The 25,584-nt window shown below is 46.1% G+C and overlaps 1 protein-coding gene across 1 annotated transcript; it reads right to left on the bottom strand.

The window, feature by feature from the left end:
* Positions 1-6,971: 6,971 nt before the first annotated feature.
* Positions 6,972-23,321, bottom strand: LOC121005612 (oocyte zinc finger protein XlCOF8.4-like). The gene is made up of 4 exons (XM_040438388.1): positions 23,244-23,321; positions 23,019-23,168; positions 9,170-9,296; positions 6,972-8,409 (listed from the first exon to the last, which is right to left on the bottom strand). The coding sequence occupies exons 1-4, from the start codon at positions 23,319-23,321 to the stop codon at positions 6,992-6,994; spliced, it is 1,773 nt and encodes a 590-aa protein (XP_040294322.1). The 3' UTR covers positions 6,972-6,991.
* Positions 23,322-25,584: the final 2,263 nt, after the last annotated feature.

Raw genomic sequence — 25,584 nt, 5'->3', positions numbered from 1 at the left:
TGCGCCGCACAGACCTGTCACTTACCAGTAGGTGGAGCTCCCGGCCGGACACGAACATCGCAGCAGCCACCAGCAGGTAAGTATGAATCTTCTACTATTGTACTATTGCTAAGTAACCATGGCAACCAGGACTGTAGTAGCGTCCTGGTTGCCATGGTTACCGATCGGAGCCCCAGCGATTAAACTGGGACTCCGATCGGAACTCCGCTGCCACCAATGATGGGGAGGGGGAGATGGGAGGCCGCACACTGGCCACCAATGTTGTTAATGCTATAGAGGGAGGGGGGGCCGATGGGGGGCGCACACTGTGCCACCAACGAATTATTACAATAGAGGGAGGGAGGGGGGGCGCACACTGTGCCACCAACGAATAATTACAATAGAGGGGGGGGGGGGCCGCACTGGCCACCAACCTATTATTACAATAGAGGGGGGGGGGGGCCGCACTGGCCACCAATGATATTCAAACTGGGGAGGGGGGGAGGGTCTTCCCCCTGCTGCCTGGCAGCCCTGATCTCTTACAGGGGGATATGATAGTACAATTAACCCCTTCAGGTGCCGCACCTGAAGGGGTTAATTGTGCTGATCACGGCCCCTTGTAAGAGATCGGGTGCTGCCAGGCAGCAGTCTTGTACACAGTTTGTAGTGTATTCTAACTAGAAGCGTCCCCATCACCATGGGAACGCCTCTGTGTTAGAATGTACTGTCGGTTCTGAGTTTTCACAAAGTGAAAACTCAGCTATGAAAAAGCTTTTATGCAGACGGATCTTCGGATCCGTCTGTATAAAAAGTAACCTACGGCCACGGATCACGGACACGGATGCCAATCTTGTGTGCATCCGTGTTCTTTCACGGACCCATTGACTTGAATGGGTCCGTGAACCGTTGGCCGTGAAAAAAATAGGACAGGTCAAACACGGATTTCGGATGCGGCTGCAAAACTGTGCATTTTCCGTTTTTTCCACGGACCCATTGAAAGTCAATGGGTCCGCGAAAAAAAACGGAAAACGGCACAACGGCCACGGGTGCACACAACGGTCGTGTGAAAGAGGCCTAAGGCTGAGGTTTCCTCAGTTCTGGGTCAGCTCTCCTGGTGTGTGTTGTCTTGTCCTGGCCTGCTCCTGGTTTGTACTTTCTCTCCCATGCTGCTGACCCATGGGATCTGTGTCTGTCTGTCTGTGCTCTGTGAGTTTCCCTACTTGTTCATTGATGTCTTCCTTCCTGTCTTTCTGTTATCTGTTCTGTTAGTTATGTTTTAGTTACTTTGTGTTTATTCTGATGTCTGTGTTCAGCAAGCCTTTGCAGCAGAGTGGCATGACAAGGCCATGCAGTTTACTACTGGTGGAGCAAGTCCTTCTCTGCTCATTGCCACTCCTGCTCCCTTGCGTGAACTCCTGCTTGTATTATTAGTTGCCCTGTTTTGTATTCATATGTCTGTGTTCAGCAAGCCTTTGCAGCAGAGTGGCATGACAAGGCCATGCAGTTTACTACTGGTGGAGCAAGTCCTTCTCTGCTCATTGCCACTCCTGCTCCCTTGCATGAACTCCTGCTTGTCTTATTATTTGCCCTGTTTTGTATTTACCTGTATGTTATGTATGCCTATGTGCCGTCGGTACCTTCTGGTACCTGTTGTCCATTCGCTCCTGCTGTCACTGTCTAGGTCACGCTCCAGAGTGGACCCTGGCAACTTCCTGCGGCTAAGTCTAACCCTACCATCTAGGGCTCTAGTGAAAACCAGGAGTTGCTTAGTTACGCCCCTCTGGAGTATTACTAGACAGTGGCGCAGTGGGGGTTTTCTCCCACTGTGCTGACGGTACATAGAGCTCATGTTTTCTCTGTGCTGCCTTTCATGTTTCTGTTTGTGCAATAAACTCTTATGTGTCTGTACCTGATTTCCGTTTATTGCTTGACGACGCGGTGGTCTCTCCTGGGACCTCCAACTCGTGACACTGGCATTGTGAATTTAGGAAGGGGATCATGCTCTGCTTCAGTATGTCACAGTACATGTTGGCATTCATGGTTCCCTTAATGAACTGTAGCTCCCCACAGCCACAGCACTCATACAGCCCCAAACCATGACACTCCCACCACCATGCTTGACTGTAGGCAAGATACACTTATCTTTGTACTCTTCACCTGGTTCCCACCAAACACACACTTGATACCAAATGAACCAAATAAGTTTATCTTGGTCTTCTCAGACCACAGGACATGGTTCCAGCAATCCATGTCCTTAGTCAGCTTGTCTTCAGCACCATTTTTAGAAAAGGCTTCCTTCTGGAACAACAGCCATGCAGACCAATTTGATACTGCGTTCAGTGTATGGTTTGAGCACTGACAGGCCGACCCCCCACCCCTTTAACCTCTGCAACAATGCTGGCAGCACTCATACATCTATTTTGAAAAGACAACCTCTTGATATGACACTGAGCAAGTGCACTCAACTTCTTTGGGCGACCATTTGGTAGGCCTGTTCTGAGTGGAACCTGTCTTGTTAATTGTTTGCAATCTTCTTATAGCCTAGGCCAGTGATGGCTAACCTCCGGCACTCCAGCTGTGGTGAAACTACGACTCCCAGCATGCTCCATTCATTTCAATGGAGTTTTGGGAAAAGCCAAGCAAGTGTACATCTTGGGAGTTGTAGTTTTGCCACAGCTGGAGTGCCAGAGGTTAGCCCTCACAGGCCTAGGCCATCTTTATGTAGAGCAACAATTATTTTTTTCAGATCCTCAGAAAGTTCTTTGCCATGAGGTGCCATGTTGAACTTCCAGTGACCAGTATGAGAGAGTGTGAGAGCGGTAACACCAAATTTATCAAACCTGCTCCCCATTCACACCAGAGACTTTGTAACACTAATGAGTCATATGATGCCATGGAGGGAAGTGGCTAATTGGGCACAATTTGGCCATTTACACTTAGGGGTGCACTCTGTTACGGGAGCATGCAACACGCTCTCCCTTCGCAGGTAGAGGAGCGAGGACGCGGCTGGTGTCCTCGTCTCCACAGTAACCAGGGGACGGGGCATACCCGGCCGCGCACGCCTCCTCAGCGTGGCTGGCGTCCTCCATCCCTTAGAGAATGAGCAGCTGGGGAGCTGAGCGCGTATAAGGATGAATCAGCGCTCAGCTGTGTTGAGATGTGTGATGCGAGTCATGTGACGCTAGCCACGTCACGTGACTCACCAGTTGGGGCTATTTAAACAGGCAGCCTGCTGGCCACAGGTTGCCTGTGATTGGTCTTGCTACCCTCTACCAGCATTTTCGCATATTGTGTCTTTCGTGTGTTTGGAACTCGGCTTTGCTTTTGACCTCGACCATGTGACCTCCCTTGACGTGACATCTTGGCTTCTGACTTCGGAATGGTTTTGACCTTGTAATTGTATTGCTCCGTGTACCTGCGTGACCTCCCGGCTTTGACTTTGGCTTCCTTGACTCTGTTACGGTACTCCTCTTATCTTCTTTAGGCCCCTGCACGTATCTAAGTGAGGGACTGCTGCCAAGTTGTACACCGTCGGTAAGAACGGGCTGTGCAAGTAGGTAGGGATAGAGGTGCGGGTGGATATCAGGGCTGCACTCTTCCCTTCCATCCGTGACACACTCACTGTTGCCAGCGGTTTAGACATTAATGGCTGTGTGTTGAGTTATTTTTGAGGGCCCACCAAATTTACACTGTTATACAAGCTGTACTTGTATCAAAGTGTCATATCGTCAGTGTTGTCCCATTAAAAGATATAATAAAATATTTACAAAAATGTGAGGGGTGTAGATAGTGTGTATATATATATATATATATATATATATATATATATATATATACATATACACAGTGGATATAAAAAGCCTACACACCCCTGTTAAAATGTCAGGTTTCTGTGATGTAAAATAATGAGACAAAGATAAATCATTTCAGAACTTTTTCCACCTTTAATGTGACCAATAAACTGTACAACTCAATTGAAAAACAAACTTAAATCTTTTAGGTGGAGGGAAGAAAACATTAAAAAACTAAAATAATGTGGCTGCATAAGTGTGCACACCCTCTTATAATTTGGGATGTAGCTGTGTTCAGAATTAAGCAATCACATTTCAAATCATGTTAAATAGGAGTCAGCATACGCCTGCCATCATTTAAAGTGCCTCTGATTAACCCCAAATAAAGTTCAGCTGCTCTAGTTGGTCTTTCCTGAAATTTTCTTAGTCGCATCCCACAGCAAAAGCCATGGTCCACAGAGAGCTTCCAAAGCATCAGAGGGATCTCATTGGTAAAAGGTATCAGTCAAGAGAAGGGTACAAAAGAATGTCCAAGGTATTAGATATACCATGGAACACAGTGGAAAAATATGGCACAACAGTGACATGAACTGGACGTCCCTCCAAAATTGATGAAAAGACGAGAAGAAAACTGGTCTGGGAGGCTACCAAGATGCCTACAGCAACATTAAAGGAGCTGCAGGAATATCTGGTAAGTACTGGCTGTGTGGTACATGTGACAAAAATCTCCCGTATTCTTCATATGTCTGGGCTATGGGGTAGAGTGGCAAGACGAAAGCCTTTTCTTACGAAGAAAAACATCCAAGCCAGGCTACATTTTGCAAAAACAATAAGCATGTGGGAAAAGGTGTTATGGTCTGATGAAACCAAGGTTGAGCTTTTTGGCCATAATTTCAAAAGATATGTTTGGCCCAAAAACAACACTGCACATCACCAAAAGAACACCATACCCACAGTGAAGCCTGGTGGTGGCATCATCATGCTTTGAGGCTGTTTTTCTTCAGCTGGAACTGGGGCCTTAGTTAAGCTAGAGGGAATTATGAACAGTTCCAAATAACAGTCAATATTGGCACAAAACCTTCAGGTTTCTGCTAGAAAGCTGAACATGAAGAGGAACTTCATCTTTCAGCATGACAACGACCCAAAGCATACATCCAAATCAACAAAGGAATGGCTTCACCAGAAGATTAAAGTTTTGGAATGGCCCAGCCAGAGCCCAGACCTGAATCCAATTGAAAATCTGTGGGGTGATCTGAAGAGGGCTGTGCACAGGAGATGCCCTCGCAATCTGACAGATTTGGAGTGTTTTTGCAAAGACGAGTGGGCAAATATTGCCAAGTCAAAATGTGCCATGCTGATAGACTCATACCCAAAAAGATTGAGTGCTGTAACAAAATTAAAAGGTGCTTCAACAAAGTATTAGTTTAAGGGTGTACACACTTATGCAACCACATAATTTTAGTTTTTTTGGTTTTCTTCCCTCTACCTAAAAAATTTCAGTTTGTTTTTCAATTGAGTGGTACAGTTTATATGTCACATTAAAGGTGGAAAAAGTTCTGAAATGATTTATCTTTGTCTCATTTTTTTTACATCACAGAAACCTGACATTTTAACAGGGGTGTGTAGACTTTTTAGATCCACTGTATATTGTAGACATTCAATGGGTGAAGTCATAGATGGCAGGTATGTATTACTGAGGCTGCTACTCTTAGTGATACAGTGATGTTGTGACCAGTGATGTTAGATCACTGAGTTTGTGGTAGCTGGAGTTTGGGTCCGGGATTTAGGAGCGACTGAAGAGTTGGGTGGGAAGGTCACTCCCATACTCCATCCCGGGTGTTCCTACCTCAAGCAGATGGAAAAGAAACTAATTAAGAGACACGCTGCCAGAGAGCAGCTGGTGTGTGTGTTGGTCTGAGAGAAAGACCCCTGGACAAGACCACTTTGCAGAGTGGAATCTCTGGCTTAAAACCTACAAGCTGGTGAGAAGTCTGTATCACCGTTTCTTTATTATTTCCATGAACTGGTAGGCCTCTTTCACACGAGAGTGACGGATTGGCTCCGGATGCGTTCAGTGAAATTCGCACCATTTTGCGAGTAAGTTTAGTCAGTTTTGTCTGCGATTGCGTTCAGTTCAGTTTTTTCCACGTGGGTGCAATGTGTTTTGATGCATTTTTTCACGCGTGTGATAAAAAACTGAAGGTTTACAAACAACATCTCTTAGCAACCATCAGTGAAAAACGCATCGCATTTTTCACTGAAGGCCCATTCACTTCTATGTGGCCAGGGCTGTGTGAGAAACGCAGAATACAGAGCATGATGCATTTTTCACGCAACACAGAACTGATGTGGGTACACAGACACATTGAAATGAATGGGTCAGGATTCAGTGCGGGTGCTATGCGTTCATGTCACGCATTGCACCCGCGCGGAAAACTCGCTTGTGTGAAAGGGGCCTTAGGCCCCTTGCAGACGAGCGTGCCCGGGTCATGTCTGGATGCGTTCAGTGAAAACTGCGCAATTTCGCAAACAAAACCATTCAGTTTTGTTTGCAATCGCGTTCAGTTTTTATCGCGTGGGTGCAATGTGATTTACTGCGTTTTGCACACACGTGATAAAAAAACTGAATGTTTAGAAACAACATCTCTTAGCAACCATCCGTGAAAATCGCATCGCATCCGCACTTACTTGCGGATGCGATTTTCACGCAGCCCCATTCACTTCTATGGGGTCAGCGTTGTGTGAAAATCGCAGAATATAGAACATGCTGCGATTTTCACACAACGCAAAAGTGATAAGTGAAAACCACCGCTCATGTACACAGACCCATTTAAATGAATGGGTCCGAATTCCGTGCGGGCGCAATGCATTCGCATCACGCATTGCACCCACGCGGAATTCTCGCTCGTGTGAAAGGGGCCTTATTTTGATTACGGGAGCAAGCCTGTACCGTTTTTCTGTGTGTGTCCCAATAAACCCTGGGAAAAGATATAAAACAACATTCAAAGAAAAGCAAAAGATATAAAAAGATCATCCATTAAAAAGAATACATTTTTGTTAATATTTTTTGTTTTTATTAATTGCTATTTGAACTTTATAGAGAAACATATTCTGAATAATTGTATCAGTACAAAAATGTAGAACCATATAATAAATGATTGTATTTTCTATCTTTGGTGACTTTCTAAATGGCGTGTAAGATGTCTTCTTTCCATGAAACATTAACTACACTTTGAGCAGGAATATGGCTTCTCGCCTATATGCCGTCTCTGATGCAGAACAAGATGTCTTTTACTGGCAAAAGATTTACCACAGTTCCAACAAAAATTTGATTTTTTTCCTTCATGACTGGTCTGGTGTCCATCAAGTTGTGATTCAGTATATGCTTCTCTTAAGTGAATTTCCTGGTGACTTAAAAATTGTGTGTTATTTGCAAAAATTTTCCCACATTGATGGCAAGGATAAAATGCTTGCCATGCCCGGATTCTATCTTGTCTAACAAGATTCGATTTGCTGCTCCTTTCTGTGTGGATCTTCTGATGTTTGGTAAGAACGGAATTACAAGTAAAACTCTTTCCACATTGGGTACATGAAAATGGTTTTTCTCCTGTGTGGATTCTCTGGTGAACAACAAGATAGGCATTGGTAGTAAAATACTTGCCGCAATCAGGACAGCAATGTCGTTTCTCTCCTGTGTGAGTTCTCAGGTGTTTGATAAGAACAGAATTGCAGACAAAGCTCTTCCCACATTCTGAACAATGATAGGGTCTTTCTCCAGTATGGGTTCTCCGATGTATCACAAGATCTGAAGTTGTGATGAAGCGCTTCCCACACTCTGAACATGAATGGGGTTTTTCTCCTGTGTGAATTCTCTTATGCCTGACTAAATGTGAACTCCTCATAAACCGCTTACCACATTCAGGACAAGAGTATGGCTTTTCTCCCGTGTGACTTCTTTGATGGCTTATGAGATGTGAATTACGATTGAAGGTTTTACCACATTCTGAACAGAAGAAGAGTCTCTCTGTTGGCTTATTTTTATGGTAGTATGTAATATACTCCCCAGTAGCGGATATATGATGTATGATGTTGCCATTAGAAGATGCAGCACTGACATTTTGTTGATGTGAACTTGGTTTTGCCTTTATAACAGGCGATGAATCACCTTGTGGGTGATCTGCTGGACTATAAATGTCATCAATTTTATCTGTATTGCATGAGAATGATTCCTCCTTATTTTGTGTAAGTGTATAAGTAACATCAGAAAGTGAGTTCATGTTGGAGAGATCTTCACCAGTGAAGGAGATGGATTCCTCCTTAATGGAAGTTAATGGATCTTGTAGTGTCTGATCTTTGGCTGTATAAATGTCATCATCTCTGGGACTTTGTCTATAACATAAGTCTGGTTCCTTACTAAAAGAAATAGAAGGATATTGAGGACAATCATAGGTGTTAATGACTTTTGTTGCTTCACAAAAAGTCGGTGTCTCAGTAGCACTTTCCAGATTGACTGTGTTTGGATCATATGACGAATGGTTTGCAGCCTGGATATTAATGGAATTACTGTGCTCATTCATAGAATCCAATGAGGAATTAAGGTAGTAAGATCTTCCACCTATATATATGGCCTGAAGGACATCTGAAAGACAAGACAATAAGTAGTCATATAGACAAACTAGGTCCAGTTGTAGAAATATGTACACTGCAAGACAAGTAAATATATTGTTTGGCCATGTTCACATATTTAGGATTCTTTTGGGACTTAGTTGCAGATTCTCCACCTAAATCCTGACAGAATCTGTCAAGATTTCACAGCTAATGCAAGTGAATGTTGTGTATTATTCCTCATGCACATATATGCAGTGGAACAAAATCTGTAAAGTATAATGAAAACCCACAGCATGTCCATTAACTGTGCAAATTATCTCCACTGAATGATCAATATAATTGTATTTCTGTGTATAATCTGTGTGCTTTAGAGAAAGGAAAGTTATGGATGCTGCAGCCTTTTTACACTGGTACTCATGGGGAAGAGGGGCTCCTACATGCGGTCTTAGCTCTGAAGAGATGTACAGGACAACCCCTTTAATAGTTTTAGTGGTCAAGCTTGAAAGGTCAATGTCCTTTGAAGCTTTCTGTTAGCTCCATGCACTGGTCTATACCTCACGACTGTCTTCTATGAATGCATCCACCGAGTTAACCCAATTATCAATATGTGTTTTCTAAATCACAGAGTCAGATTGGAAAGCAACAGTGAGACAGCGATAATAAATGAGAGACTTTTCATCATAAAGTTCTAAGGACAATGTCAACCTACTAATTTACTGCTCAAAAGGATCTTTATTTCAAGCAGACATCTTTATATGTTCATGCACAAGAGAGATCAATTCTCCTCTTACCAGATAATGAGGTGATCGGCTGGTGATTCTCCATTGTGATGTCCTTGTACAGATCCTTGTGTTCTTCTACATATTCCCACTCCTCCATGGAGAAATAGACAGCGACATCCTGACACCTTATAGGAACCTGATATACACAATGATATAATCATCATCCAGATACCTTCCTTGCCGTTAGGCTGGTCATACACATGAGATAGCTGTCAGTATCAATAGTTCCCAATCTTTCCATATATATGCTTTAAAGGGAATCTATCATGTTGAACATGGAGGAGCTGAGCAGATTGATATATAGTTTTATAGGAAAAGATTCAGTATTTCATTCATTTACATTCCTGCTCACTCTGGGCTTTGAAATCAAGGAATCAGTCCTATCAGTGATTGAAAGCCTTCCCTATAGGACTATCCAAACAGAAATAGCTGTCAATCACCACCTCCTTGACTTCAAAGCCCAGAATGAGCAGGAATATAAATGAATTAAATAGAATAAAATAGACGTTCTACTGAATCTTTTCCAACAAAATTATATAAACTACTCACAAAACGTTAGGGATATTTGGCTTGTGGGTGAAATTTAACTTAATGTGACCTTCTCTAAAATTTTAAATGCACACGTCCAACTGTTCAATGTAGGAGCTTAATAGAAAAATTCAAACAGGTGTTTTATCCATGAATCGCCCAATAAATTATCTGCTTCAATTAGAACTGGTATTTACACAGTCCTTCTCCTCATGCTGTTCACAATTTGACATCACGAGACCAAGACGACACCTAACAATTTTTCAACAGTACCTCGCCATTGTGACGTTTCATCAGGATGTTCTCAGACAGAAGTGGCCACTGAGCTTAGAGTGTCATCAGCAGGTTGCAACAGAGATACAGAGACTGGAAAAGTCACAGAAAGGCATAGAAGTGGATGTCCTTTGCCCACATCCCGACTGATGATCATTTCCCTGTGGAACCGGATGATGAATGCCACACAACTCCAGGCACATTTAATTGGGTTGTCTGGGTTCAGAGCTGAACCCGAACATACCTCAATTTTCACCAATGCAGCCCCCCTGACTTGAGCATTGGAGCAGTTCATGCTCCAATGCTCTCCTTTGCCCTGCGCTAAATCGCGCAGGGCAAAGGCATTTTCAGGAGTTCCGGTGACGAAACGGGCTCTCCATAGGTGTCACGAGGGTGTCAAGAGCCACGTCTGACTCCGTTATACCCGGGGTCAGGAAGTCGCAGCGGGTGGCTGCGCGCTCTATGTATAAAGATAGTGCTGTTTCTTAATGGTAGCTTTCTGGGTTTGCCTTGCAACCCTTTTTGGCTCACTCAGGGATCCGTAGCTTCTTCTCCTCAGCTGTTTCTTGTCCAGCACTCCCAACCTCCTTATATTCCCCTCTCCCACTTCTCTGGTTGTCAGATATAGAGCTTCCTGCCTGGACTTCTATACTGACCCACTGGAGCTGAGTAGCTGAGATCCCTGGTTGTTGTTGTTCCAGAGCGTTACCCTCTGGATCCCTGTTGGGCTTTTGTTGTCTGCTGTTGTCGCCCACCTGAGATTATATGTTTTGTCTGTATTGTCTGTCCTCTCCTTGGTGTTTTCCTTTAGTGTCAGTGGTGCGGACTAGTGATCCCACCGCCCTGTTCACTACGTAGGGCTCATCTTAGGGAAAGCCAGGGTTTAGGCACGTGATCGGCGTACGGGTGAGGAACCCGTCTAGGGACGTCAGGGCAGTCAGGTGCCAGCCTCAAGGTGAGTCAGGGGTCACCACCTTTCCCTCTCCCTTGGACAGGGCCTTCCCATTTCCCTCCCTTTGCGTGACGCCGGTCATGACATTCACCGCTGCCACCCCCTCCTGTTATTGTGGATGGTAATCTAGAGTTTCAAATATCCAAAATTGTTGATTCTTGTCGGGTCCGCCGCTCTCTTCAATATCTTGTGCATTGGAGGGGTTACGGTCCCGAGGAAAGAATGTGGGTTCCAGCGTCTGTGGTAAACGCCGACAGGTTAGTTCTGGCTTTTCATGCCTCTCATCCTGAGACCTAGTCCTGAGTGTTCGGAGGCCCCTCGTGGAAAGGGGGGTACTGTCACGAGGGTGTCAAGAGCCACGTCTGACTCCGTTATACCCGGGGTCAGGAAGTCGCAGTGGGTGGCTGCGCGCTCTATGTATAAAGATAGTGCTGTTTCTTAATGGTAGCTTTCTGGGTTTGCCTTGCAACCCTTTTTGGCTCACTCAGGGATCCGTAGCTTCTTCTCCTCAGCTGTTACTTGCCCAGCACTCCCAACCTCCTTATATTCCCCTCTCCCACTTCTCTGGTTGCCAGATATAGAGCTTCCTGCCTGGACTTCTATACTGACCCACTGGAGCTCAGTAGCTGAGATCCCTGGTTGTTGTTCCAGAGTGTTACCCTCCGGATCCCTGTTGGGCTTTTGTTGTCTGCTGTTGTCGCCCACCTGGGATTATATGTTTTGTCTGTATTGTCTGTCCTCTCCTTGGTGTTTTCCTTTAGTGTCAGTGGTGCGGACTAGTGATCCCACCGCCCTGTTCACTACATAGGGCTCATCTTAGGGAAAGCCAGGGTTTAGGCACGTGATCGGCGTACGGGTGAGGAACCCGTCTAGGGACGTCAGGGCAGTCAGGTGCCAGCCTCAAGGTGAGTCAGGGGTCACCACCTTTCCCTCTCCCTTGGACAGGGCCTTCCCATTTCCCTCCCTTTGCGTGACGCCGGTTGATGGGATATATGTGACTCCATTTTGTCTTATTTAGCCACGTGTATTACATTTGGTTAGTGCACTACAAAACCTCCCTCCCCCTATGGAATGTGAGACACTTCCTTAAACTGTTTCATGAAATCCATACATGTTGAAAGTATGAACAGCCTTCTAGCCATAAAAGGACATCTGACTCAAGTGTCTGCTAGCCTATGTGTATATACCTGATTGGTCAAATGCTGTTACTAGGAGTCAGCTATGATGTTAATGCAGAGCTTATGTGTGACCATACTATTGGTCAAATACTAATGCTAACATATGATTGGATGTAAAGGAAGCTCAACCCCCTCTATTAAAACTGTTTGCCAGCTGTGAATAAACCAGAATGGATCAGAGAAAGACACTGTCACGGATGGTGTACAGGAAACAAGATGATACAAATAACAAATGATGACTCACTGGATCCACAACTAAGGAACATAAAGGGAGACCCCTGCAATCGACCTGCCGCTCTCCCTTAATGCTCAGCCTATGCGACCACTCTAAAGGTGAATGGGCGCATATCCACGTACCTCGGCTATCTTAACCTGAAGGCCCTACAATAGTGAGGGGACACGACCACCGGCTCCCTACACAGACACGGAGGGAGTCAGGGTCACCTGGATCCAGACAACAGAAAATCATAAATACAAAACAGCACTTATCTGAAGACGACTGTGAACTGGGAGCTGGGAGCTGGGAGCTGGGAGCTGGGAGCTGGGAGCTGAAGTCAGCATGCACACTCATTCCAGGAAGTAGTATCAGCCACACCCAACTACCTTATGGGGGAGAATATAAAGGGAGGTAATGAGTCTGACTGCATGACAGCTGAGATAGCCTAACGAGGTGAGGAACAGAAACCAAAACAAAGAAACTCAAGGGGGAGGATCTGAACGGCTCCTGTCAGAGCCTCTCAGCTGTCTGCTTGTGACAGTACCCCTCCCTCTAGGAGTGGACTCCGGACACTCAGGGCCCACCTTCTCAGGATGGGACCTATGGAAAGCCCTGATGAGGCGAGAGGCCTTAATGTCCGTCACTGGGAGCCACATCCTCTCCTCAGGACCATAACCCTCCCAATGAACGAGGTACTGGAGGGAACCGCGGACAAGACGAGAATCCACAATCCTAGAGACCTGAAATTCAAGATTCCCATCAACCATAATCGGAGGAGGAGGCAAAGGAGAAGGTACAATAGGTTGAACATAAGGTTTCAATAAGGACTTATGGAAAACATTATGGATCTTCCAAGTCTGAGGAAGATCAAGACGGTAGGCAACAGGATTGATGACAGACAGGATCTTGTAAGGCCCAATAAACCTAGGACCCAACTTCCAGGAGGGAACCTTCAATTTGATATTCTTGGTAGACAGCCACACCAAATCACCAACATTCAGGTCCGGACCAGGCATACGTCTCTTATCCGCCACACGCTTATATCTCTCACTCATATTCTTTAGATTATCCTGAATATTTTGCCAAATAGATGACAAAGACGAGGAGAATCTGTCCTCATCAGGCAAACCAGAAGAGCCCTCTCCAGAGAAAGTCCCAAACTGCGGATGAAACCCATATGCACCAAAAAATGGTGACTTATCAGAGGACTCCTGACGACGGTTATTTAAAGCAAACTCAGCAAGGGACAAAAACGAACACCAATCCTCCTGATTCTCCGCCACAAAACAGCGCAGATATGTCTCCAGATTCTGATTGACACGCTCTGTCTGGCCATTCGACTGCGGATGGAAAGCAGAAGAGAATGACAAGCGAACCCCCAAGCGAGAACAGAAAGCCTTCCAGAATCTGGAAACAAACTGCGTGCCCCTATCAGAGACTATGTCAGAAGGAATCCCATGCAATTTGACAATGTGGTCAACAAATGCCTGCGCCAGCGTCTTAGCATTGGGCAAACCGGGAAAAGGGATAAAGTGCACCATTTTGCTAAAACGGTCCACCACCACCAGAATCACAGACTTCCCCGAGGAACGAGGCAAGTCCGTTATGAAGTCCATGGACAGATGTGTCCAAGGACGGGAAGGAATGGGCAAAGGAAGGAGAGGACCTGATGGCCGTGAGTGAGGGACCTTGGCACGAGCGCAAGTCTCGCAAGCTGCCACAAAACCCTCAACTGACTTACGAAGCGCAGGCCACCAGAATCTCCGAGCAATGAGATCCAGTGTGGCTCTTGTCCCCGGGTGCCCAGCAAGGACCGTATCATGGTGTTCTTTAAAAATCTTGTGTCTCAAAGCGAGAGGCACAAACAACCTCCCAGGAGGACAAAGATCAGGAGCTTCTGACTGGGCTGCCTGCACCTCTGCCTCCAATTCAGGAAAAAGAGCAGAGACCACCACACCTTCAGCCAAAATGGGACCCGGGTCTTCAAAATTCCCACCTCCCGGGAAACAACGCGACAGGGCATCTGCCTTCACATTCTTAACCCCAGGGCGGAACGTAACAACAAAATTAAACCTTGAAAAGAACAAAGACCATCTGGCCTGTCTCGGGTTCAAACGCTTGGCTGACTCCAAGTAGGCCAGATTTTTATGGTCAGTAAACACGGTAATAGGGTGTCTGGCTCCCTCTAGCCAATGGCGCCATTCCTCAAAAGCCAACTTGATGGCCAACAATTCCCTATCTCCCACATCATAATTTCTCTCTGCGGAGGAGAGCTTCTTTGAGAAAAAGGCACACGGTTGCCATTTGGCAGGAGAGGAACCCTGAGACAAGACCGCCCCCACCCCCACCTCAGAAGCATCAACCTCAACTATGAAGGGTAAGGAAACATCAGGTTGTACTAGGATGGGAGCGGAAGCAAAACTCTCCTTGATATCAGAAAAGGCCTTACGCGCCTCTACCGACCAGGAAGAAAAATCTACCCCCTTTCTGGTCATATCAGTGAGTGGTTTAACAACAGAGGAATAATTCAAAATAAATTTCCTGTAATAATTAGCAAAGCCCAAAAAACGCATCAGCGCCTTCTGATTCTCAGGAAGCTCCCACTCAAGCACAGCGCGGACCTTCTCGGGGTCCATGCGAAAACCAGAAGCGGAGACAAGAAACCCCAGAAATTGGATCTCTGGAACCGCAAACACACATTTTTCCAGTTTCGCGTATAATTTATTCTCCCGCAGGATGAGTAAGACCTGACATAAGTGTTCCTTATGAGTTTTGAAATCAGGAGAAAAAATCAAAATGTCATCCAAATACACTAATACAAATTTTCCCATTAAATGATAAAAAATGCTGTTGACGAAATGCTGAAAAACGGCTGGGGCATTCATCAAACCAAAAGGCATAACTAAATTCTCAAAATGGCCCTCAGGGGTATTAAAAGCCGTCTTCCATTCGTCTCCTTCTCTGACCCTAACCAGGTTGTATGCCCCTCTTAGGTCTAATTTGGAAAAGACTTTCGCCCCAACAACCTGGTTAAACAAATCTGGGATTAAAGGAAGCGGATACGGATCACGAATAGTGATACTGTTCAGCTCCCTGAAATCCAGACAAGGTCTTAAAGAACCATCTTTTTTCTTAACAAAGAAAAAACCAGCGGCAACAGGTGACTTTGAGGGTCGTATGTGTCCTTTTCTCAGACTCTCAGAGATATAAGCACGCATCGCGACCCTCTCAGGTTGGGAAAGATTGTATAAACGAGATTTAGGCAGCTTGGCACCTGGGATGAGATCAATAGGGCAATCATACTCCCTGTGCGGAGGCAAATCCTGAACTCCACTCTCAGAGAAAACATCCAAAAATTCAGAGAGGAAAGGTGGTACAGTTTTAGTAGAAACCTCAGAAATAGATGTTATGAGGCAATTCTCTCTGCAAAAGTCACTCCAACCATTTATTTGCCTCGCTGGCCAATCAATGGTGGGGTTATGTTTAGAGAGCCAGGGTAGCCCCAACACTAGAGGAGTAGGCAAACCGCTAAGGACGAAACATGACACATCCTCAACATGAGTATCATTCACAATTAAACGGATATTGTGAACTATGCCCTTTAATGATTTCTGAGAAAGTGGAGCTGAATCAATAGAAAAAACAGGAATATTTTTTCGCAAAGTGCAAACCTGGAAACCATGAGTTATTGCAAATTGGTTATCAATGAGGTTGACAGCTGCTCCACTATCCACAAAAATCTCACAAAAAATGCTCTTGCTCTCTAGCGCCACCCTAGCAGGCAGGACAAAACGGGAACTACAAGCAAAAGACAATTCTTCAATTTCCGCCTCAACCCTGCCAATAGTAACAGACGGAATATTCTTAAAAGATTTCCTCCTTTTTGTCTCTTTATTACTCCCAGAAAACTGCCTGAATCTCCTAGAGGGACAAACATTTGCCAGATGATTTATACCTCCACAACAAAAGCAAACCCTCCCCTGCGGGCTGAATCCTCTATTGTCAGAGGCAATCAACCCCAGCTGCATGGGCTCCTGCTCAGAAGGGGCTGACAGCGACTGAGACCCCTGTGCACAGAATGACACCGGTGCACTGTCCCGGGACTGAGCATGACAAGAAGGAGAAATCTCTCCTCTTTCTCTAAGACGCCTGTCAATACGAACAGCCTGAGACATAGCAGAATTCAAGGAGGTAGGTCTTTCATGAAAGGCAAATGCATCTTTCAATCCCTCAGAAAGACCATAGCAAAATTGACTTCGGAGTGCAGCATCATTCCAACCCGTATCTGCTGCCCATCTCCGAAATTCTGAGCAGTATATCTCTGCGGATTGTTTACCCTGGCATAACAGACGTAGTCTAGACTCAGCCAGAGCAATACGATCCGGATCATCATATATCTGACCCAGGGCTAAAAAGAATTCATCCACTGAACGGAGGGGTTGTGCCCCCTCCGGCAGGGAAAAGGCCCAGGACTGAGCATTACCCCTGAGCAGCGATATAATGATCCCCACCCTCCGTTCTTCATCACCGGAAGAATGGGGAAGAAGGCGAAAATGGAGTTTGCAAGCCTCTCTAAAACGTACAAAATTCTCACTACCCCCGGAAAACGTATCCGGGAGCGAAATCTTAGGCTCAGCACAAACTCCATGAACGCAAGCTGAACCGGTCACTTGAAACTGAGAAAAAGTCTTACGGAGATCAGCTACCTCCAATGAAAGACCCTGGAAGCGTTCAGCCAAAAGTGAAACCGGATCCATGCTTGAGACGGTTTTGGTGGCTGATAATGTCGCGGATGGTGTACAGGAAACAAGATGATACAAATAACAAATGATGACTCACTGGATCCACAACTAAGGAACATAAAGGGAGACCCCTGCAATCGACCTGCCGCTCTCCCTTAATGCTCAGCCTATGCGACCACTCTAAAGGTGAATGGGCGCATATCCACGTACCTCGGCTATCTTAACCTGAAGGCCCTACAATAGTGAGGGGACACGACCACCGGCTCCCTACACAGACACGGAGGGAGTCAGGGTCACCTGGATCCAGACAACAGAAAATCATAAATACAAAACAGCACTTATCTGAAGACGACTGTGAACTGGGAGCTGGGAGCTGGGAGCTGGGAGCTGGGAGCTGGGAGCTGGGAGCTGAAGTCAGCATGCACACTCATTCCAGGAAGTAGTATCAGCCACACCCAACTACCTTATGGGGGAGAATATAAAGGGAGGTAATGAGTCTGACTGCATGACAGCTGAGATAGCCTAACGAGGTGAGGAACAGAAACCAAAACAAAGAAACTCAAGGGGGAGGATCTGAACGGCTCCTGTCAGAGCCTCTCAGCTGTCTGCTTGTGACAGACACGTGTTTTTGGTCTCCATCTAATTCATTCTCCCGGTACCGGTAAGGCTTAATTCAAGCTGGCCACTGAAATCATGTGTTAAGGGACACACCGTTAGGGAAGAGAATAAGATTTTCCTTACACCGGTCATGACATTCACCGCTGCCACCCCCTCCTGTTATTGTGGATGGTAATCTAGAGTTTCAAATATCCAAAATTGTTGATTCTTGTCGGGTCCGCCGCTCTCTTTAATATCTTGTGCATTGGAGGGGTTACGGTCCCGAGGAAAGAATGTGGGTTCCAGCGTCTGTGGTAAACGCCGACAGGTTAGTTCTGGCTTTTCATGCCTCTCATCCTGAGAGACCTAGTCCTGAGTGTTCGGAGGCCCCTCGTGGAAAGGGGGGTACTGTCACGAGGGTGTCAAGAGCCACGTCTGACTCCGTTATACCCGGGGTCAGGAAGTCGCAGTGGGTGGCTGCGCGCTCTATGTATAAAGATAGTGCTGTTTCTTAATGGTAGCTTTCTGGGTTTGCCTTGCAACCCTTTTTGGCTCACTCAGGGATCCGTAGCTTCTTCTCCTCAGCTGTTACTTGTCCAGCACTCCCAACCTCCTTATATTCCCCTCTCCCACTTCTCTGGTTGCCAGATATAGAGCTTCCTGCCTGGACTTCTATACTGACCCACTGGAGCTGAGTAGCTGAGATCCCTGGTTGTTGTTCCAGAGTGTTACCCTCCGGATCCCTGTTGGGCTTTTGTTGTCTGCTGTTGTCGCCCACCTGGGATTATATGTTTTGTCTGTATTGTCTGTCCTCTCCTTGGTGTTTTCCTTTAGTGTCAGTGGTGCGGACTAGTGATCCCACCGCCCTGTTCACTACGTAGGGCTCATCTTAGGGAAAGCCAGGGTTTAGGCACGTGATCGGCGTACGGGTGAGGAACCCGTCTAGGGACGTCAGGGCAGTCAGGTGCCAGCCTCAAGGTAAGTCAGGGGTCACCACCTTTTCCTCTCCCTTGGACAGGGCCTTCCCATTTCCCTCCCTTTGCGTGACGCCGGTCATGACAATAGGGCTGCCAGGAAGCCCGGTGACGTCACCAGCACAGATGGGCAGGCTTTAGCAATGCCCTAGCCAGTAAAACGGCTAGGGCAGCGCTAAAGCAAGCCCTTCAGAGCCGGTGACGTCACCGAACACACTGCCGGGTGGAAGTTTCCGCTCGGCAGTGTTATTGTAAACAAAAGAGCGATCTAGCGCACGATCTAGCGCAGGGCAAGAGAGCGCATCGGAGCATGAGATGCTCTGATGCTAACATCAGGGGGGCTGCCTGGATGAAAATATGGGTATGTCCGGGTTCAGTTCTGAACCCGGACAACCCCTTTAATGGAGGTGAAAGGCAACCAAGTGTCATGTCAGACCATTCAAAAACATTTACATCAGCGAGGTCTGCGTGCTAGACGACCTGCAAGGGTACCTGACCACACCACCAGGCACAGGCGTCATAGTCTTGCACGGGCCAAGGAGCATCTATGCTGGACAAAAGACCAGTGGGCCCGAGTGCTGTTCACTGATGAAGGTCGATTTACGCTGAGCAGAAATGATGGCCACCAATGATCTTGGAGACGTCAAGGAGATCGCCATGCATCAGCCACTGTTTACCTTTGGTGGTGGTGCTTAGAGATGAGCGAACTGAACCCGAGTTCAGGAAATGTTTTTTTTACAGTAGAAATTAATTTATGAAGCTATTACGCAAAGTCTCACGAGACTTTGCAAAGAATTAACTTTGGCTCATCTGAGCCAATACATTCTAATACTGTACAAAGCGCTTGCTCTGTACAGTATTCAAACAAAGTATTATGTGAATCGACTTTGGATGTTTCATCCAAAGTCGATTCGCTCATCCCTAGTGGTGGTGTTACAATGTGGGCAGGTGTGTCTAGTCAATACAGAACCGCCCTACACCTTGCGAATGGTACAGTAAGAAGCCCATACTATTTGAATAACATCATTAATCCAGTCATTGTGCCTCTGCATGAACAACACAGGCCTAATTTCATGGATGACAATGCGTCAGCTTACTGAGGTCGCATCATTAGGAAATGGCCGCTGGAGACTGGGGTATCTCAAATAAAGTGTCTGGTACTTTCTCCAGGCCTGATTCCCATTGAAAACCTATGTGATCAGCTAAGTTGCCGTGTAGAGGCTCGTAACCCCAGAACCTCAATGACCTGAGGGCTGCCATGACTGAGCAGACAATAAGTCGACTTGTGAACAGCATGAGACGTTGTTGTCAAGCTGTAATTGATGCTCAAGGCTAGGGATCGACCGATATTGATTTTTTAGGGCCGATACCGATACCGATAATTTGTGAACTTTCAGGCCGATAGCCGATAATTTATACCGATATTCTGGGAATTTTCATTTTTGAGAAAAAAAAAAAATTCCTACACAAATCTGCTGAAAATTAATGTTTATTGTTAATGTGTATTTTTTTGGTTTATTGTTAATGTATATTTTTTTTGTTTATTGTTAATGTGTATTTTTTTTTTTTTTTTTATAAATCTTTTCCATTTATACTTAATATTTTTTGTGTTTTTTTTTTTACTAACTTTTAGCCCCCTTAGGGACTAGAACCCTTGTCCTATTCCCCCTGATAGATCTCTATCAGGGTGAATAGGAGCTCACACTGTCCCTGCTGCTCTGTGCATAGTGCACACAGCAGCAGGGAGCTGAACATGGCAGGCAGGGCTTCAATAGCGTCCTGGCTGCCATGGTAACCGATCGGAGCTCCAGGCTTACACAGCTGGGGCTCCGATCGGAGGAGCACGGGAGAGGGGATCCTGTGGCCACTGCCACCAATGAGTAATACTGGGTGGGGGGGGGGGGGGGGGGGCGCACTGCGCCACCAATGTTTTTACTATTGGCCGGGATTGGGATGGGGGGGGGGCACTGCGCCACCAATGATTCATACTGGGGGGCTTGGGGGGGGGGGGGCGCACTGCGCCACCAATGAAGATAAGTCTCTCAATCATGCTGGCTGCAGAATCACATAGCCGGCTCCCGACCTCTATGAACTGTAGCTGCGATCCGCGGCACCTGAGGAGTTAACTACCGCGGATCGCAGCTACAGTTCATAGAGGTCGGGAGCCGGCTATGTGATTCTGCAGCCAGCTCCCGCCTCCTGTATATGAATGAATGAAAGGCTTATCTTCATTGGTGGCGCAGCGGCCACAGCCCCGCCCCTCCTCTATGTTCTCTCCTCTCATTGGCGGCAGCAGCACAGGGGGAGGGAGACACGGCTTCCTTCTCCCCTGTGCTGCGGAGGGAACACAGAGAGCGCTGAGAGCAGCGCGTTCTGTGTTCCCAATACGTTATCTGAATATCGGCAAAATAGATGCCGATACCGATAACGTTCTAAATCCTCAATATCGGCCGATAATATCGGCCAAACCGATAATCGGTCGATCCCTACTCAAGGCCACATGACAAGTTATTGAGACTGACATTTTTTGTAGAGGTATACCCACCACTGTTGTTTGAGATGAGGAAATCACCATTGCATGCTTCTACTTAAATGTCCTCCTTTCATGATATAATATCACTGTAGCGTGAACGTTTTACGTTTCCCATAAATTTTACCCGAAAGCCAAATATCCCTATCTTTTTGAGTAGTGTATATATCAATCTGCTCAGCTCCTCCTGCTCTATAACATGATGCTGGTAACTTACACTGCATTTTTATGGTGACAGGTTCTCTTTAAATCTAACATGCCTGATCCTTAGTAAGCACACATTAGATCAGGGGTGGCCAACCTGTGGCTCTTGAGCCGCATGTGGCTCTTTGCTTCTTCAAGTGAGGCTCTAGCTGTGGAGCCGGGAAGCAGTCAGGCAGCTCACTCTCCACTCTATGCTCAGATCTCTTTTCCTGATCGGGCACTGTTGCTACTTTGCAGCTCCAGCTCACTCTCCACTACGTCCTGATGCACACAGTGTGAGAACGTACTACATGGAGACACGCACTATGACCTGACGTTGTGCTCATCAGGTCACAGTGGAGAGCGTGTCAGACCTGCAGAGTAGCAGGTGCCCAGTGCCTGATCAGGAAAGGGACAAGATTTTATTTATTTATTATAGAACTGAGCATGGGGGTCTGAGCTAAGCATGGGAGGTTCTGATCTGAGCATGGGGGATCCTGATCTGAGCAATGGGGGTCTGATTTGAGCACGAGGGTCAGATCTGAGCATGGGGGGAAGATCTGAGCATCGGGGTTAAGATTTGAGCATGGAAGGCAGATCTGAGCATAGGGGGGCAGATCTGAGCATGGGGGTCTTGTTTGAGCATGGGTTGGTCAGGGCTGAGCATGGGGGGGTCAGATCTGAGAGGGGGGAGATCTGAGCAATGAGGGTCTGAAATTGGAGTCTGATTTGAGTTGTCTGATCCGAGCATTGGGGGTCTTATTTTGGGGGTCTGATTTGGAGGTATGATGAGGTTTGGGGATCTTATTTTAGGTCAGTTGAGGATTGGGGATCTGATTTAGGAGTCTGATCTGAGGTCTGATGAAAAATATATTTTTTCTTTTTTTCTCTGCTAATGAAAAATAAGAAGAAAATATTTTTATCAGACCTCAGATCAGATAAAAAATATTTTTTTTCTCTTATTTTTCTTTGTTAAAACCTAGGTGCATCTTGTAGGGCGAAAAATACGGTGACTCTTGTGTAAATGTATAGCTTGTGGCTCCTGGTAGTCATATGTTGTTGTTTTTTGGCTCTTTGTGTCTGTAAGATTGGCCACCCCTGCATTAGATGGTCACCTGGTTCTGTTAAAATCAGTGGCTTCACTACCATACAACTAATATGGATGGCCAGCTTTAGGCCCCTTTCACACGAGCGAGTTTTTCACGCGGGTGCAATGCGTGACGTGAACGCATAGCACCCGCACTAAATCCTGACCCATTCATTTCAATGGGTCTGTGTACATGAGCGTTGTTTTTCACGCATCAGTTCTGCGTTGCGTAAAAATCGCAGCATGTTCTATATTCTGCGCTTTTCACGCATAGAAGTGAATGGGGCTGCGTGAAAAACGCATTGCATCCGCAAGCAAGTGCGGGTGCGATGCGTTTTTCACTGAGGGTTGCTAAGAGATGTTGTTTGTAAACCTTCAGTTTTTTATCACGCGCGTGAAAAACGCATCAAAACGCATTGCACGCACGACGGAAAAAACTGAACAACTAAACGCAACCGCAGACAAAACTGACTGAACTTGCTTGCAAAATGGTGCGAGTTTCACTGAACGCACCCTGAACGCATCCGGACCTAATCCGTCACGTCGTGTGAAAGGGGCCTAACTCTGTCATTTTCCAGCCCTGCCAGCAGCGCTCACCTCTCCAGTCAGCAGCACCATGATCTTACTGGTGAGTTGTAGTATTTTCTGTTCGTTGTTTTTCTTATGTACCCTGCTACGTCCATCTGACACCTGGGTATGGATGGTGGTTGGTACACAGTTTTCGGAATTCCTTGCAGGCACATAATCCTAAAAGCGAAGATGAAGGTTTGTGAGCCCTTTTGACTGTTATAGTCCCATGATAAAATTCCCTGAATGACTCACCTCTCCAGTCAGCAAGTAGATGATCTCCAAAGTAAGGTTTAATATAGTCTTGGTCATATACCTCATGTCCTTCTTCATCTTCTGTTATAAGGCTGTGAATTTCCTGTAAACCCAATGTCTCTGCTTGAATAGGGAAAGCACATTCATGCACAGGACAAGGCTATTGGAGGATATGGAAGATGATGGTGGACATCATTATACAGCAGGAAAAGAGATGGAAAGAAGGAACACTATAAGCCAGGGAAAATAGGAAAAAACAATGATGGCATGAAATATCAAAAGGATCATACAACATATATACCGAATAGGAACAGTAGGTGACAGAAAATAATGATGCTCAGTGATGACACAGGATGAAGAATAAAGTATCAGGGAATCATCCAATATATCTATAGAACATAGAGGAGGAGACGATGATGCAGCAGGATATCTAGTAAGCTATAGTACACTCTATGGCTACTTTCACACTAGCGTTTCTTGCGGATCCGTCATGGATCTGCAAAAACGCTTCTGTTACAATAATACAACCGCATGCATCCGTCATGAATGGATCCGGTTGTATTATGTCTTCTATAGCCATGACGGATCCGTCTTGAACACCATTGAAAGTCAATGGAGGACGGATCCGTTTGCATTATTCTTTTTAAAAAAAATCTAAGTCAAAACGGATCTGTCCTGACTTACATTGAAAGTCAGTGAAAACGTCGTCAGCAGCGTTTTGGTGTCCGCCTCCAGAGCAGAATGGTGACTGACCGGAGGCAAACTGATGCAATCTGAGCGGATCCTTTTCCATTCAGAAAGCATTAGGACTAGGGGGAGACGTGAGTGATGATGATGATGATTACAGCTACCATAACATACAGGACAGGGGCTAGGAGGAGACGTGAGTGATGATGATGATGATTACAGCTACCATTACATACAGGACAGGGGCTAGGAGGAGACGTGAGTGATGATGATGATGATTACAGCTACCATAACATACAGGACAGGGGCTAGGGGGAGACGTGAGTGATGATGATGATTACAGCTACCATAACATACAGGACAGGGGCTAGGAGGAGACGTGAGTGATGATGATGATGATTACAGCTACCATAACATACAGGACAGGGGCTAGGGGGAGACGTGAGTGATGATGATGATGATGATTACAGCTACCATAACATACAGGACAGGGGCTAGGAGGAGACGTGAGTGATGATGATGATTACAGCTACCATAACATACAGGACAGGACTAGGAGGAGACGTGAGTGATGATGATGATGATTACAGCTACCATAACATACAGGACAGGGGCTAGGAGGAGACGTGAGTGATGATGATGATGATTACAGCTACCATAACATACAGGACAGGGGCTAGGAGGAGACGTGAGTGATGATGATGATTACAGCTACCATAACATACAGGACAGGGGCTAGGAGGAGACGTGAGTGATGATGATGATTACAGCTACCATAACATACAGGACAGGACTAGGAGGAGACGTGAGTGATGATGATGATGATTACAGCTACCCTAACATACAGGACAGGGGCTAGGGGGAGACGTGAGTGATGATGATGATTACAGCTACCATAACATACAGGACAGGACTAGGAGGAGACGTGAGTGATGATGATGATGATGATGATGATTACAGCTACCATAACATACAGGACAGGGGCTAGGAGGAGACGTGAGTGATGATGATGATGATTACAGCTACCATAACATACAGGACAGGGGCTAGGAGGAGACGTGAGTGATGATGATGATTACAGCTACCATAACATACAGGACAGGGGCTAGGGGGAGACGTGAGTGATGATGATGATTACAGCTACCATAACATACAGGACAGGGGCTAGGAGGAGACGTGAGTGATGATGATGATGATTACAGCTACCATAACATACAGGACAGGACTAGGAGGAGACGTGAGTGATGATGATGATGATTACAGCTACCATAACATACAGGACAGGGGCTAGGGGGAGACGTGAGTGATGATGATGATTACAGCTACCATAACATACAGGACAGGACTAGGAGGAGACGTGAGTGATGATGATGATGATTACAGCTACCATAACATACAGGACAGGGGCTAGGGGGAGACGTGAGTGATGATGATGATGATTACAGCTACCATAACATACAGGACAGGGGCTAGGGGGAGACGTGAGTGATGATGATGATGATGATGATTACAGCTACCATAACATACAGGACAGGGGCTAGGAGGAGACGTGAGTGATGATGATGATTACAGCTACCATAACATACAGGACAGGGGCTAGGAGAAGACGTGAGTGATGATGATGATGATTACAGCTACCATAACATACAGGACA

Source organism: Bufo bufo, chromosome 6 (genome assembly GCF_905171765.1).
Source record: "Bufo bufo chromosome 6, aBufBuf1.1, whole genome shotgun sequence".
In the NCBI taxonomy this organism is placed as follows: domain Eukaryota; kingdom Metazoa; phylum Chordata; class Amphibia; order Anura; family Bufonidae; genus Bufo; species Bufo bufo.
This window is presented reverse-complemented; position numbering and strand designations above follow the sequence as displayed.

Coding starts and splice junctions, on each gene's coding strand:
- LOC121005612 (XM_040438388.1), bottom strand. CDS start 23,321: ATGAAGAAGGACATGAGGTATATGACCAAGACTATATTAAACCTTACT. Junction 23,169..23,243: donor TCTACTTGCTGACTGGAGAG/GTGAGTCATTCA, acceptor CTTCGCTTTTAG/GATTATGTGCCTGCAAGGAA. Junction 9,297..23,018: donor TGGTGCTGCTGACTGGAGAG/GTGAGCGCTGCT, acceptor TGTGTATATCAG/GTTCCTATAAGGTGTCAGGA.